Genomic DNA, 16,461 nt, shown 5'->3' on the forward strand with positions numbered 1-16,461 from the left:
AATGGGGGAGAGCTGTTTACAAAATGAATAAATGTATATTCTGTTATTACACACACTATATGTTTACAGAGAAGTGTTAATATGTATCTCACAATCTCAATCTCTACAGAGCGTTTGTTACTATGGCATCGTCTATTATAGCTCAGGTTAGATTGGGAATTGAAACCCTCATCGATAGTTTTAAAGAGTAGTGTTCATGTTCTTAGCCAGAGCGGAGATTACTTGATCTAACGTAAAACTTAGCAGGGTTAATCTATATATATTCACATACCTGAGATAATGATGTTGTAATTAGAAGGAGAGGTTTAATATCAAATATCGGCTGGATATGTGTGCAAATTTGGAGACTTGTGAATTTGAAAAAAATATAGGAATATTCAGAAGCACATCTACAACCTAACTTAGTGTATAAATGTTAGATTGGTGTTTTTTCGTATACTAGAAATACGAAAGTAAAACAGCTTCTTCTCGAATCGTTTCGGAAATTACTTCTTTTTACGGACTGTACATCTAGTCGTTCAAAATATCCCTTTTCGAAAGAAACGTCGTGTGAGGGCGCCATGTATTGCGCAACTGGAATAAATAGCGAGTAAATAAAGTTCTTCATGAGTTCTTTAACTTACCCATTATGGGAAAATCGAAAAACAAAGGCATCAACGACAGCACAGAACGACTCGAACTGGCAAAGAATGTCACTTCTTTTTTGACCATTTTTGTGTATTTCCAGTGAAACTTGTTATCATCGTCCACCAAATACGGTGTTGGGTTTTATTTATAGTAGTTCCGTCATTGTAGTGATTAACTCATTGGCCGTTGTATCATGTAATATTACACCATGGAAGTAGTTCTACTTCCATGATTACACCATGGATGTATTAGTGAGACATCTCACTAATACATCTGTTGTAGCTTGAATTTTGCTAGATGTAGGTTGAGGGCGCTCGCACATGCGCATGGGAAGGAGAACAAAGTTTTGAAGTGTGCCTTTTGGGCCAACGTGTGTGGGAAGAAATATTCCACATTATTACTTGACTACAGACGAGTTAACCCCGATAACAGAGGTTCGTACTTACTTTAGACCTTTGTGAAACACTTTTAGGTATTTTGAATGTAAATGATCGACTTTTAGATCTGTTTTGTTGCAAGTTATCATTGCCGCTACCATCGATTGTCATCGTCACATGTTTGCACCGGATGTGAATTTTACCATCGCGAGATACAGAATATTGAAGGACTTTGACTTTGATATTAGACCTTGCGAGATATCTTATGAATAGTTGTAAGTTCTTATCATGTTTGTGAGTACTATTACTGTTAGAACTCCTGTAAGTACACATAACTTAATAACAGTGTTAAAGTATTGGAGTCGATTTCTCATTCCTGTCAATAGGTGGCGCTATTCACCTAAGTTATTACTAGAGATTTGAAGTGTTGTATTTTGTATTTACAAGTGTTATTTATTGTGTTATTTTCAGTTTACGTGTCTGCGACATAGTGTGCCACAGTGTGTGATTACGTTTCATTACGTGATTATAAGCATTCAAGTATGACAAGTCTACAGTAAATAAAGTTTCAAGTTACTGTGAAACCAAGGTGTCAATTATTGTCGATGCTACTACATAGTAAACTCTGCGGTGGAATAACTCGAACATAAGAAGAGAGAGTAAACCGTTGATGTAATGTGAAGCTGTAAGAAGATACATCAAACTCTCAATATCTGTTCCAAGAAAGAAGTTAACTCTAAACAACAGGTGTGTCAATACTTAATTGCACAACAGAAGTTTATCAGCCATGGCAGGTATAGAACCAGATGAGTCTATTGTAACGATGCGTGAAAGAAGGCAAGTAGCCTACGACCAGGCAGTAAGGGAGCTTGAAGATATTATCGAAGCTCTGAACAATTTGTTAAGGGTGCATGGTAGTAAAGCACAGGTTTTAGAACATCACAAGCAGTTTCTAAGACTTTATGATCAATATCTCACTGCTGAGAATGACTTGTATTACTGTCTTTCTGAGCATGACCAAGGTTTCTACAGTCTCATGTTTGCTAGCAGACGTAGCTATGTGAGGGAAATGCAAACATCTGTCGAGAATTATTTTGGCCATTGTATAGACCCAGAAGACAGTGCATCCCAAACTAGTGGCAAGACCAGTAAATCGAAGTCCAGTAGAGGTTCCAGATATTCTACAACATCATTGTTGCGGCTACAAGAGGAACAGAAGCAGGCAGAAATTAATGTACGTAAGTCAGCTTTAGAAGAAAAACTCCGGTTAGACATTCAAGGCAAAAGGCTTGAAATGGAATTAGAAATGTCAAGACTACAACTGGGGAAATTGGAAGAAGAGTTCAGACTAAAGCAGGAAATGGCTGTCAGTAATGCCCGCACACAAGTCTTGGAGCGTTTTGAAGAAAATGTAAATGGTAGCTGTCTTGACACTCAAATCACAAGGCCTGAGTCAATCAAGCATAGAGTTGATGTAGAACCCAAGTCAAGTGGTATCAAGTTACTACCCGAGTCAAGGAGGCAACCAGTAGACACTACAGCTGAAGTAAGAGATTATGTTTATTCATTGCCTGAGCCAAGTCAGCCTAGAACAAAGACAAGAAGTCCGCAAATGGAGACTTTACAGCAACCTGAAGGAGTACAATCTCACCTTGTTAGTGGATTCAGCAGATACAGTAGACCAGATGAACACAGTAATTACACAATTCGAGTTCCAGAGACAATACCCATGTCAATTGATCGTCCTGTTGGTAATGGTACTGTCCAGCGTCCAGAAGTACCTGTGTCAACACAACCAGTATCTTCAGTAGTTCAGCATGCAGGTACACAGAACATAGGTGAAATGACTGCACGTTGTATTACAAAGGAACTTAGAAAACCACAGGTTGAGTTGAGTAAATTTGGAGGAAATCCCATGGACTTTCCTAGATTTCTACGCCAGTTCACTACCAGGATAGTAGCCTATACAGATTCTGATGATGAAAGAATGAGCTACTTAGAACAGTATACGACAGGCGAAGCACATAAGATCATATTGGGTTACTCACACTTGAATAGTGACATAGGCTATTCCAAGGCTATGGAAGAACTGAAAACCAGATATGGAGATCCAGAAGTTGTTGCTGCTGCATACATTAAGAAGGCCTTGAATTGGCCAGCAATCAAATCAGATGATGCTAAAGCACTCGATGATTATGCAGTGTTTCTCATGGAGTGTCAATATGCTGTTGGCACTGTAGATGCTGGCAAGGTACTAGAATATGCAGACAACATTAGACAGATAGTAAAGAAGCTTCCATTCTGGCTACATGACAAGTGGAGGAATATTGTCCAAAACAATAGAGATCAAGATGAAGCTGTGCAGTTCAAACATTTGGTCGATTTGGTTCGTAGAGAAGCAAGGAAAGCTACTGATCCTATGTATGGAAGAGATATGCTTGTTTCGGAGACAAAGAGAGTATTTAATACATCAGGAAGGCAATTCAGAGGTAAACAGGCTGGAGGAAAGGTTTTGGCAACCAATGTGGAATCTTGTAATGCCAGTTCGCTGTATAAGGATGGCAAACAAACATCAGCAGGAACTGATCAGAACAAAACCAGCAAGAAATTCGCCTTCGATAAACCATGTGGTTATTGTAGTGACTCTGGACATGTATTAAATTCATGTCTAAACTTTGTAAGTAAACCCGCAAGGTATAGGTCAGACTTTGTCAAGTCCAAGGGACTTTGCTATGGATGCCTCAAGCAGGGACATCTGATAAGACAATGCAGAGCCAGATTATCTTGTGATAGGTGTAATGAGAAACACCCAACTATACTTCATGACGAGGACCGAGCTCACAAGAGTTCAGTGGAAATCAGCGATACTGCCAAGTCACAGCAAGGGGTTTCCATTAATTCCAATACCTGTATGGACAGAACTGTACTAGACAAGGCACAGTGTTCAATGGGGGCCGGCGACAGTGGAGAATGCACCATGGCCATTGTACCAGTCGTAGTCAGAGCCCGGAATAACATAGCTGTTGAGACATATGCGTTCTTAGATACAGGAAGCAATGTCAGCTTTTGTACTGAAGGCCTAGCCAAGCAGCTTGGGGTGACTGGACGGAAAATGACAGTTAAGCTAGACACTATGGGGTCACCACAATGTCTCACAACTCACCAGATCAATGAATTGATGGTTAGCGATTTGGATGGTCATGACTGCGTTAGTTTGCCACCACTGTACACCAAAGAGAGGATCCCTGTGACAAGTAAACACATCCCAACACAGAAGGACATTGAAAGATGGGATCACTTAAAAGGGATTGCTGTACCTACATTAAATGCTGACATTGGTCTGTTAATTGGAAATAATGTTCCTGATGCCTACACTCCAAAGATTATCAAAACTGGACCTCGAGGGAGTCCATATGCAGCCAAAACAGCCATTGGATGGATCTTGTGGAATGTAATCAGAGATAAGGAAGATCTTCATAGTAATTTGGCAGTCAACAGGGTAGACGTAACAGTCTTGGAGGAAAGTCGTCAGTTGGAGCAGCTAGTCAGAAATGCAATAAATTTAGACTTCCCAGAGCGGTGCGTAGACACCAGGAAGGAGCCTTCCAGGGAAGATCAGCTGTTCAAAGAGAAGATGACCAAGTCAATCAGATTCCAAGGTGGTCATTATTCTATGGACTTACCCTTCCGAGATGAAAGTGTATTGTTGCCAGATAACAGAGATTTAGCACTGAATAGACTGCATTCACTCCGAAGAAGGATGGTAAAGGACTATAAGTTCTTCACAGACTATAGAGACTTCATGAACAAACTGTTAGTCAGTGGATATGCTACGAAGGTTAGTGAAGATGGTGTTCAAGAGGACACTTCCCAGAGTGGTAAAGTCTGGTATATACCACACCACGGCGTATACCATCCCAGAAAACCACAGAAAATAAGAGTTGTATTTGATTGTTCAGCCAAGTGTAAGGGTGTGTCGCTGAATGATACACTGCTGTCAGGACCCAACTTGACCAATACCATTGTGAATGTTTTGTTGAGATTCAGACAGGGGCCTGTGGCTATAATGGCCGATATCGAAAGTATGTTTCATCAGGTCAAGGTTTCAGATCATCATACAGACTGTCTGAGATTTCTCTGGTGGCCAGATGGAGACTTCACGAGAGAGCCAGATGAGTACAAAATGGTTGCACACTTGTTTGGAGCAGTGTCGTCACCAGCATGTGCAAACATTGCACTTCACCAGACTGCAATAGACAACAAGCAGGACTTTAACTCTGAAGTAGTTGACGGTATCTTCAGGAATTTCTATGTTGATGATTTCTTGAAGTCCATTGATACTGATGAGCAGGGCATTGTAATTGCCAAGGACACAAGAGAACTCTGCCAGAAGGGTGGATTTCGTTTAACAAAGTGGATCAGCACAAGTAAGGCTGTTAACAACTCCATACCTGTAGAGGAGAGGGCCAAGACACTCCTATACGACCTTGATCAACATGACCAGCAGATAGAGAGAGCTCTAGGAGTAGTGTGGTCAGTCGACACAGATACCTTTGGTTTTAAGATAAACCTGAAGGATGGACCATACACCAGAAGAGGTATTCTATCCAAGATTAGCACAATCTTTGACCCGTTGGGCATTGCTGCGCCATTTGTATTGCCAGCCAGGATACTATTACAGTCTCTTTGCAAGCAGAATATTGGATGGGACGAACCTATAGGTGGAGATGACCTTAAGAAATGGCGGCAGTGGGTAGAAGACATCCCTTACATAGAACAGCTCACAGTTCCAAGGAGTCTACAACCTAGAGGTGTCCAGATCACTTCCTGTCAACTTCATATGTTTTCCGATGCTAGTGACAAGGGCTATGGGATTGCAGCTTTTACCCGACTTAGTGACAACAGAGGACAAGTGCACTGTAATCTGTTGATGGGAAAGGCCAGAGTCGCACCATTGAAAAGGATCACAATACCCAGGATGGAATTGACAGCGGCGAGTATATCAGTGAAGTTTGCTCATATGATCACAAAGGAAATGGACTACCAGTTTGATAAGATTATCTATTGGACAGATAGTATGTCAGTGTTACGCTATATCAACAATAACACTAGCAGGTTTCATACCTTTGTGGCAAATCGTCTCACTACCATACATGAGGGATCATCACCAGAGCAGTGGAGGTATGTAAACACCAAACTGAATGTGGCTGACATAGCTTCGAGAGGACTACAGGTCAAGGACGAAAAGATGACCAAACAGTGGTTATATGGACCAGCGTTCCTAAAGATGGATGAGTCACAATGGCCTAAGACAGAGTTGTGCAGAAATCTGCCTGCTGATGACCCAGAAGTAAAAGGGGTTGCAGCAAGCACCATGAAGGAAGAATCCCATACAACAATGGACAAGTTGTTAAGCAGATATTCAAGCTGGGAAAGGCTGAAAACTACAGTAGCTTGGATTCTACGACTGAAGGAGAATCTGAAGAAACGGATGAATAGAGCTGAGAGAGTTACTCACAATGATAGTCAGAAGCCAGACTACTTAACAGCAGCAGACATGAGGGCAGCTGAGATGTCCATAGTCAAATATGTTCAGGAAAGACATTTTTCAGATATCAGTAAGGACTGTGAACATAGGTTCATGAAATTAGACCCAGTTAAAGACAGTAATGGAGTTGTGAGGGTTGGAGGAAGACTGTCACGAGCAGCAATTCCCATGGAAACAAAACACCCAATTCTCTTGCCAGAAGACTCACCAATTACTGAGCTAATATTAGAAGACATCCATCGACATACAGGACATATGGGAAGTAACATCACTTTGACAAAGCTGCGTGAACGATATTGGATTCCTAAAGCCAGTGTCAAGATCAGAAGTATTATTGCTAAGTGTGTTGTTTGTAAGCGCTATAGAGCCAAGCTGATGACACAAAAGATGGCTGATCTACCAGAGCAGAGACTGATTATTGGAGAACCACCATTCTCACAGTCTGGAGTCGACTATTTTGGTCCATTTGAGATCAAGCGGGGGCGCAGCACAGTCAAACGCTATGGAGTGTTGTTTACTTGTTTTTCTATCAGAGCAGTTCATATTGAGGTTGCTCATAGCCTCAACACCGATTCATGTATAAACGCAATAAGAAGATTTGCTGCTAGAAGAGGTCCTGTTCGTAAGTTGAGGTCTGATAATGGTACTAATTTGATAGGAGCAAAACGTGAGCTTAGGGAGGAGATAGAGAAATGGAACCAGTCAAGAATGCACTCCAGTTTGCGCCAAGAAGACATAGAATGGGAATTTAACCCACCATATGCTTCCCACCATGGAGGAGTTTGGGAAAGGATGATAAGATCAGTGCGGAAGATTCTATATGGCTTATTAAGAGAGCAGAATACTCGTTTAGATGATGAGGGACTACAAACCCTGATGTGCGAAGTTGAGGCAGTAATCAACAGTAGACCAATCACCAGAGTATCGAATGATACTACAGACCCTCAAGCACTAACACCTAATCACCTTCTATTGTTACAGTCAGGACAGGTACCACCACCTGGAGTATTTCAGAAGGAAGACAACCTTGCTAGGAGGAGGTGGCGGCAAATTCAACACTTAGCCAATGTATTCTGGAGAAGATGGAGCAAGGAGTATCTGACACGCCTGCAGGAACGTCAGAAATGGGTGAATCCTGAGAGAAATATTGAAAAGAATGACATAGTGTTAGTTGCAGACAACTCTCCAAGAAATCAGTGGCAAATGGGGAGAGTGGTTGATGTATTTCCGGATGAGAAAGGATTGGTTAGGATTGCACGAGTCAAGATGGGGACATCTGTTTTGGAACGCCCTATTACTAAATTGTGTGTTATCCTGGAAGCTGACATTTGAACTGTATTATAAGCAAGAAGTGACTATTATTGTTGCAGAACAGATTGTAACGTACTAATCTATTTGATCATCTATGAAGAGGAATTAATGTGAAAAGGGACTGTTCATATGTCATGGTACATACTAGGGACTGTTGACAGCATTTTTCGTGGACTGTTGATTTTCAGAAAATGTGGACGCAAAGAATTTTTAGATTCTTAAAGCCATAATTATTTAGTTGTGTTTATGGACTGATTATAGAACTTGTAGTATTAGGCTGCATTTGACTTCGTAAATTTGCATGTGAGTAGTTTCATGGTTTGAAATTTAGTGATTGATAGGACCATTGAGATAATTTCTCGTGAACTTTTCAGAGCAACACCTGGTGCTACGTAAAGCGGTTTTGAAAACTAGTGTATTGAAATAAGTTAGTTCTAATTACTTCGAGTATACCTCTGCGTAATTAGGGAGGCCGGGATGTTGTAGCTTGAATTTTGCTAGATGTAGGTTGAGGGCGCTCGCACATGCGCATGGGAAGGAGAACAAAGTTTTGAAGTGTGCCTTTTGGGCCAACGTGTGTGGGAAGAAATATTCCACATTATTACTTGACTACAGACGAGTTAACCCCGATAACAGAGGTTCGTACTTACTTTAGACCTTTGTGAAACACTTTTAGGTATTTTGAATGTAAATGATCGACTTTTAGATCTGTTTTGTTGCAAGTTATCATTGCCGCTACCATCGATTGTCATCGTCACATGTTTGCACCGGATGTGAATTTTACCATCGCGAGATACAGAATATTGAAGGACTTTGACTTTGATATTAGACCTTGCGAGATATCTTATGAATAGTTGTAAGTTCTTATCATGTTTGTGAGTACTATTACTGTTAGAACTCCTGTAAGTACACATAACTTAATAACAGTGTTAAAGTATTGGAGTCGATTTCTCATTCCTGTCAATAGGTGGCGCTATTCACCTAAGTTATTACTAGAGATTTGAAGTGTTGTATTTTGTATTTACAAGTGTTATTTATTGTGTTATTTTCAGTTTACGTGTCTGCGACATAGTGTGCCACAGTGTGTGATTACGTTTCATTACGTGATTATAAGCATTCAAGTATGACAAGTCTACAGTAAATAAAGTTTCAAGTTACTGTGAAACCAAGGTGTCAATTATTGTCGATGCTACTACAACATCCATGATTACACGTAAGCTTACAAGGTACAGCACGCAAGGAAGCGAACCAAAACAACGACTCTATAGACTAAACATTCTTCTTCTAACTTGACTGCTCATCATCGCAAAAATCAAATAAGGTTGCACGAAATTACTGAGAATTTTGAGAAATAATGTACTCGAAATTGTACATACATGTATGACCTATGTGTACAGCGAACGCAACGTCAAGTGAATGTTGTACGACTGTCACGATGACCCCTTGTTTAAGGTCACTACAACTCACACGTATATAGCTGCAATAATTGTGGCGTTAGTCTTGGATTTTAGTTTATTTTCCAGTGTTTGAACATTTTTTTCGTTCCGGGGTTTAACGTGTTGAGCTTTAACTCCGGAACGAAAAAAAACTTAAAAACAGAGAGGGGGGGGGGGGGAGAGGTGACAACAACTCAAGTTTTTGATGCCAGTTCACCTGTGTAGGTTACTGTATCAACAACATAGAACTTAACTTGAACTTTTAAAACACTACACACAATTGATAATTAGTGAAAGTAACACTGAAGCCTTCTTCCACACCTGTGGTTAACAAGGACCAATGTTGGTTTGAATGTGGTCGAAAGGAAGCGATGTATATCAGGAACTCTAAACCTGACCTCAATAAGCCCAGAGACGGGGTTGTTTTCAACTTTCACACATCTGGGATTCCATTGTTTTGTCACAATCTGTCCATTGATGAGTCATGTGACCAACCCAGAACATCAGTCTGGTGAACAAGTCCACATGTGTGGACGAAAGGTTCAGTTTTGCTTTCTCTAGTGTGCAGTGTTTCAAAAGTTCTATATCGTCAACTCAAATTCATCACTATCGCTACAATTATTGTGCACTGTAGCTAACTCAGACTCGTCAGAGTGGTAATGGTCCCCTGATATAATAAAACATTACAAAAACACATCTGTTTTGTTCATCTTTCATACATTATGTTTTCTTCGTGTTTGTATCGCAGAAATTATAAAGGGTAGACTGTGATTCCACTTTTAGTATACTCAAAGTGGAATCACAGTCTGCCCCTATAAAAAATGTGATGTTCACTTGTTAACCTTTTATTGGGAGCTGATCTACCTACTCGTTCGAATGGTTAGGTCCGAACTCTCGCTGCAATCTCGTTTTGTTCTGACTTTCGCGAGAATTCAGCGACTCCCAAAATGGCGCATGATTTGAACGTATCGTGAGCAGACGCTGCGATTTTTCAAGTTTTTAGCAAAGAATTGATCTTGAATACCGATTTTAACGAAACAGGAGGTTGTGTAAATCTACGATCAGTTGTACTTGTATTTCAAAAGAGTTAAACCATGCAGCCTTTGCGTACCGATGTAAACTTGAGGCCCCTGTTCACCAAACTAGGTAAGTTTTCAAAATCAAAACAAGACTGTGCATGTTTTTGACATCCAAATCGTGTTTTATCGTTGATCTTCTCCTCCGTGATTACAAAGAAAATCTGACGTTTTTCTTTATTTCCAGGTCATCAACTTGAAGAAATACGTGTACGATCACTTACTAATATAATTTCCAAACTCGATCACAATGTCATTTGTGAGGCAGATCTGGTACAGGAAAAATATTTTTTCATTCGTCTGCTGGAATGGTTTAATTTTCCAACAGTACCCATGCAACACGAAATCTTAACGCTACTAGAAAAATTGTCTAAGGTAAGAAATTTCAATAATTTTGGCCTGTGTCAAATCTAATATAACCCTACCGATTTTAAACAAACATGATCAGATGAACTGAACTAACTCGATCATAACACCTATTTAGTACAATTCATGAAATAAACAAACATTGACATGCAATAATCCCCCCCCCCCCCCACCGCCATCAACAACAGCAACAACAACAACAAAATACAATTAGTGGTGTTTTAATTATCCGATGTCCTTTCAAGTTCAACATGATCTGTTATTTGAAGGGGCACTACAGGAACTTTTACATATGCACAAGGATGAAATGATACAAATATTTCCGTATATCTACTGATTAATATTAAAGATTGGATTTGTGTATGCAAAGTATTGTACAAATACATGTCTATACCCTCTGAATATTTGACATTGGATCAAATATCAAACATTACTTAGATTTATAAGGGGGAAAAGATTTTGTTTGAAATTGTTATTGCAATGTCTCATTATTTCCACACAAGTCTGAAAATAATTTATTAGCCATATTGTACTAGAGCCAAAAATATGAAGACATTAAGAAAACTATTCAGTCAGACTGATGTACAAATGTCCAAAGTTTTCAACACATGTTACAGACATGAGAACCTATCCATTAACATTCCATCACTGATTTCCACAGCATTCCTCAGCTGCCCAAATTCTGGTTGATATTGGAGGTGTGGAGTTTTTATCTCGGCTTAGACCAAACTGTGAACCAAAGCTTCAGGTCACTGTTGACACTACATTAGAAAATTTACTCAGTTTACCTGAAATAGGAGAAGCAGAACACAGAAGGGAATGCATATACCATCAACATTCACCAACATCACAAGGTATTGTATATATTGTACTTTATTACAATGACTGGTATTCTATTTGATGATAATTTCATAAGGGCAAAATTTCGATAATAAAGTATTACATTTATGTTTTTTATTATTAAACATATTTGTGTCCAAACTGATGTTTCTTAAGTTTTTGATTAGATGTAGCTTACTGAAAAAGAAATCACATTTTTTTTTTGAGACTTGCATGTGATTTTACTGTAAATGTTTTGCACAGTGCATTGTATCTATCCAATCATACTGTGATATTAAAGTAGAAATTTTAGCTGCTACTTGGATCCAAATATAACATAAAAAATAACCACCTAAGTTTAAATGTTTTTGTGAAAGTTCAAATTTTGTAAATGAACTTTGAAAAATTGCAACCATCTTCAGGATATTGAACAATTTTGTTATCTACTATCAAAATGATACAGAAGAGTTCTGTCAATTGAACTATAAATATCTGCTATTTAGCTGTTACTTTGTAAGTGTATAGATAAACTATAAATATCTGCTATTTAGCTGTTACTTTGTAAGTGTATAGATAAACTATAAATATCTGCTATTTAGCTGTTACTTTGTAAGTATGTAGATAAACTATAAATATCTGCTATTTAGCTGATACTTTGTAAGTGTATAGATAAACTATAAATATCTGCTATTTAGCTGTTACTTTGTAAGTATGTAGATAAACTATAAATATCTGCTATTTAGCTGTTACTTTGTAAGTGTATAGATAAACTATAAATATCTGCTATTTAACTGTTACTTTGTAAGTGTATAGATAAACTATAAATATCTGCTATTTAACTGTTACTTTGTAAGTATGTAGATAAACTATAAATATCTGCTATTTAGCTGTTACTTTGTAAGTGTATAGATAAACTATAAATATCTGCTATTTAGCTGATACTTTGTAAGTGTATAGATAAACTATTTATATTCCTACAGATAACGTTGTAAAGAAAGCTGCCAATACGTCAACGTCATTTGACAGCATTAGTAAAATCCAACATGATCAGATATCTGTATCTCAAAGTAAAACAGTGTTTGAGATACAAGAACCTCAAGTAGGATATTTTGTACAGCAACAACATCACTCAACAATAGAGCCACCAGTTAGTCAACCACAGGGACCATCAGCAACTGGTAAGTATCTTTATTTTATGTAGTGAATTTGGTGTGTGCTCAGATGTACTGGTAACTACTTTACATTTTATATGTAGTGAATTTGATGTGTGTGCTCAGATTAACTACTGTATATTTTATACAGTAATTTGATGTGTGTGCTCAGATGTACTGGTAACTACTGTACATTTTATACAGTAATTTATTTGATGTGTGTGCTCAGATGTACCAGTAACTACTGTACATTTTATACAGTAATTTGATGTGTGTGCTCAGATGTACTGGTAACTACTGTACATTTTATACAGTAATTTATTTGATGTGTGTGCTCAGATGTACCAGTAACTACTGTACATTTTATACAGTAAGTTGATGTGTGTGCTCAGATGTACCAGTAACTACTGTACATTTTATACAGTAATTTGATGTGTGTGCTCAGATGTAGCAGTAACTACTGTACATTTTATACAGTAATTTATTTGATGTGTGTGCTCAGATGTACCATAAATTACTGATGTGTAAATGATGGAGTGTATATTTACACTACGAATAATTCATCAGTGTTTAATGACGTGGAAATTACAACATAGAAATAAATTCATCCTTTGAGGAATTATTTTCCTGACAAGTTTCTTATGTATTTCTATAATATAGGTGTACTTTTTAGCTGTTGCTTGTATTGCTTTCCTTAACTCAGTACAAAAAAAAAACCCAGTGAATATGCATGTAGTTTACAACAAGTACTTTTATCTCAACCACTTAGAGAATATATTTACATCCCTACTTTGATATGACCTGACAGGGTAAATGGGTATAACATGGTAGTAATCAATTAGCAGTCAGTCTTTTAAGCTACCTTCATGGTCATAGCAGACCACATAATTTGAATGAATCCTTACACTATCAATCTTACTCAAAAGATAAAGAATAGAGAAGAGATTTTCCATGCAAAGGAGAAGAGATTTCCATTGCAAGGAATATATATGTTTTCCATGCAAATAGTACAGGAGGGATTTGTCATAAAAAGAAGGGATTTTCATTGCATGGAATACAGCTGTTTTCTATGCAAAGATTACAAGGGAATTTTTCCATACAAAGAAGAAGAGGTTTCCCAGACAGAATTTTTTTTAAAAACCTTAGAATTATCTTATTCAATATTATAAGATACAAACATTTCAAATGTTCAATATTCAGATCAAGATTTTGCTGATTTGATTTTGTAACTGTAAGAAATATAGATCTTATAAAATGACTGATGTGTCTGAGTGCTAGTACTGAGTCAGGGATGTGAATCTGATTGATAAAGACAAGAGTCTATCTTGCAAGTAGAAAGTAATGATGTAAAACCAAGGCCTGCAACAAAACACATTTTTTTTTCTTGTTTGTTGTAGACTATGAAAACATAAGTTGTTTCCAGTTTTCAACATTTCCATGGTTACCATTAACATCAACTGACAGACAAGTCCTCACTTCAACAGACAGGTAAATATAAGTGATAACTTAAACACGATCTTATTCCAAAACGTCCATTTTTGAATTACAATTTACATACAGACGTCTCTCTGAATCTAACTAAAGATCAGTTTGTGTATTGTTCAGTAGAGATGATGGACCATAATAAACAAATTATTTGTCATGCGTGTATGACCCATACTTTGCCATTTTTTTACAATAGTTCCATGAGAAGTCAGAAACCCACTTTATTTTGTAGGCAGTTCATGAGAGCTTGACCAATACAATTCTAATATTTTTATAATAGTTCCATGAGAAGTCAGAACCCCACTCTAGTTGGCAGTTCATGTGAATTTCTAAGTGAAGTGGTTTTACAAGATTTTCCAGCTGAAATATTCTTGCAAAGGCCAAACATTGTACAGGTAGGTCAGTTACATTATTAGGTTAATATTAATTATTTATTATGCATGGAGAAAGGTCAACCCAGAGACATTTGTTCAACTCTAATTCATAAGATCTTAGAAGACATATTTTACTGTTGTACAAGTCCTGACACCAGAAAACAACTTATAACTTTTGACAAGTTCTCATCATGAATTCATTCTGGTACTGATAATTATGAAATCAGACAGTAGAGTGATTTCACAGACCAATTGACATGTAGATCAGTTCTGATTGTCCTAAATCACCAGAATCCTTCATTTACCTACTAGTTGTCTGTTTATTCTCTACAGAGTTTGTTGGCATTACTTAAATTGAAACCACCACATGAACACAATCTACCATTAGCTGCAGTCAGATGTCTGAAGGATTTATCCATTGATCTCCAGGCAAGAATCATATTTTACCATGACCCAGCACTTTACTGTCCAAAACAAGGTAAGACACTGTTATTATATTGTTTGTTTGTACTTACTGAAGACAAATTAGAATTTGATAATGTCTCTATTCTGGGTAAAACTCAAAACAGACTTTAGTCTTCAATTTGAACTTTCGTTCCAAACACAACTTGAAAATTTACCTGAAATTTTCAATTGCACACTTCAGTCTTTGTCAACAGATTGACCCGCTATTCAGTACACAAATGAATTTCCATTTGAAGTCAAAACAGACTTGCAAACTTCTTTCAGCTGACAACCTGTAGACCCAATTATATTATTCTAATCATTGTTTTTGTCACTTTGGACTTACAGTTGATTTTGGTTTTGGTAGTGCTAACTCTGGATCTAATAGTAATTCCACCCTGCAGTCATCACTAAGTAGTGCATCCAGACCGTCTGTGTTAGGCCATTCTGGTCCTAGACTGAGAGGAGATGGTCAGGATGGAGACTCTAGTACTACTAGTACAACTACGTATGTCACTCTCTTTCTTGTACTTTCACACTGTGCAGTAATTAGAAAATTGTGAATGACTTGTTCTTTTCCCATTTTTTTTAATGTAATGGTATTGAAGTTAAACTGAAGTTGACATTTAATGAAATAAAACATAAAAGGAAAAAAATGAATATACATGTAAGGGTTTATGTAAATTTTAGATTGCTGTGTTCATCATGTTCATGTACTACCGGTAATTTGAACATCTCGCTTAAAGTTATATATACCGTAACTAAATTTGCTTGATATTAGTTTGATACAATGTTTTGGGCTGGCCAATATGTGTCTAGTATTTTGTGCTACCCTTCATACTTTGTATAACCAGGCCCCAGTCACATGGTCACTCATCTGTGGAGTCTGATTCTGACATTGAAACAGACATTGAATGTTATGAGTTAGGTGAACCATGTATGTCATGGACACACATAACATCTAAACTGAATGGCAATGTTCTCAGTACAACTTTGATGTATCTTGTACTTTCTACTACTCCTCTAACTTTGTATCATTAGGCCTTTGTCACATGGTCACTCATCTATGGAGTCTGATTCTGACATTGAAACTGACAGTGAAGATATGGTAGCATTACAATTTAGTCAGATCACAGTACCACAGTATTGTATACTTGTCTTGGAGCATGCTACACCACTATTGAAGACTAGTAATGCAGAGATGGTATTACACTGTATGCAGTTACTGAATGAGATCCTTGCATTGTTGAAACAAGCACTCAGTCCTGACATTTGGGAAGAGAAAAGTGTTGTAGCCAGAGAAGTGGTAAGCAAAACATAAATGTATATACTAGGAGTTGCAAATTTACCTTGTATACTCTGTAAGATGAGTAACATTGTAGTTTTTAGGTCACCCTACTTTTGATTTTTGACGGACATGATTTCACCTTTCCCCCAGCAGTCCTGT

The 16,461-nt window shown here is 37.7% G+C and overlaps 2 protein-coding genes across 3 annotated transcripts in view; both read left to right on the plus strand.

Annotated features, from left to right (window-relative positions):
* The first annotated feature begins 931 nt into the window (after positions 1–931).
* Positions 932–9,050, plus strand: LOC144437710 (uncharacterized). 2 transcript variants are annotated; one of them, XR_013481019.1, is made up of 3 exons: positions 932–1,061; positions 1,476–8,501; positions 8,916–9,050. XR_013481019.1 is itself a non-coding variant. In XM_078126717.1 (2 exons), exon 2 carries the CDS (start codon positions 1,792–1,794, stop codon positions 7,882–7,884), a length of 6,093 nt encoding a protein of 2,030 aa, XP_077982843.1. In that variant the 5' UTR covers positions 932–1,061; positions 1,476–1,791; the 3' UTR covers positions 7,885–8,986. The 2 variants fall into 2 exon arrangements, 1 of the variants encoding a protein (XP_077982843.1); XM_078126717.1 differs by having other exon boundaries at positions 1,476–8,986.
* A 1,343-nt stretch (positions 9,051–10,393) lies between these two features.
* The window catches only part of LOC144438190 (rotatin-like), a 38,043-nt gene continuing 31,975 nt past the window's right edge, over positions 10,394–16,461 (plus strand). Inside the window, exons 1-9 of the mRNA XM_078127233.1 lie at positions 10,394–10,445; positions 10,563–10,750; positions 11,403–11,595; positions 12,541–12,738; positions 14,109–14,199; positions 14,477–14,591; positions 14,904–15,048; positions 15,363–15,522; positions 16,056–16,320. Coding sequence (XP_077983359.1) covers positions 10,394–10,445; positions 10,563–10,750; positions 11,403–11,595; positions 12,541–12,738; positions 14,109–14,199; positions 14,477–14,591; positions 14,904–15,048; positions 15,363–15,522; positions 16,056–16,320 — 1,407 coding nt within the window. The remainder of the gene's footprint in view (positions 10,446–10,562; positions 10,751–11,402; positions 11,596–12,540; positions 12,739–14,108; positions 14,200–14,476; positions 14,592–14,903; positions 15,049–15,362; positions 15,523–16,055; positions 16,321–16,461) is intronic.

Source organism: Glandiceps talaboti, chromosome 7 (genome assembly GCF_964340395.1).
Source record: "Glandiceps talaboti chromosome 7, keGlaTala1.1, whole genome shotgun sequence".
Lineage (NCBI taxonomy): Eukaryota > Metazoa > Hemichordata > Enteropneusta > Spengelidae > Glandiceps > Glandiceps talaboti.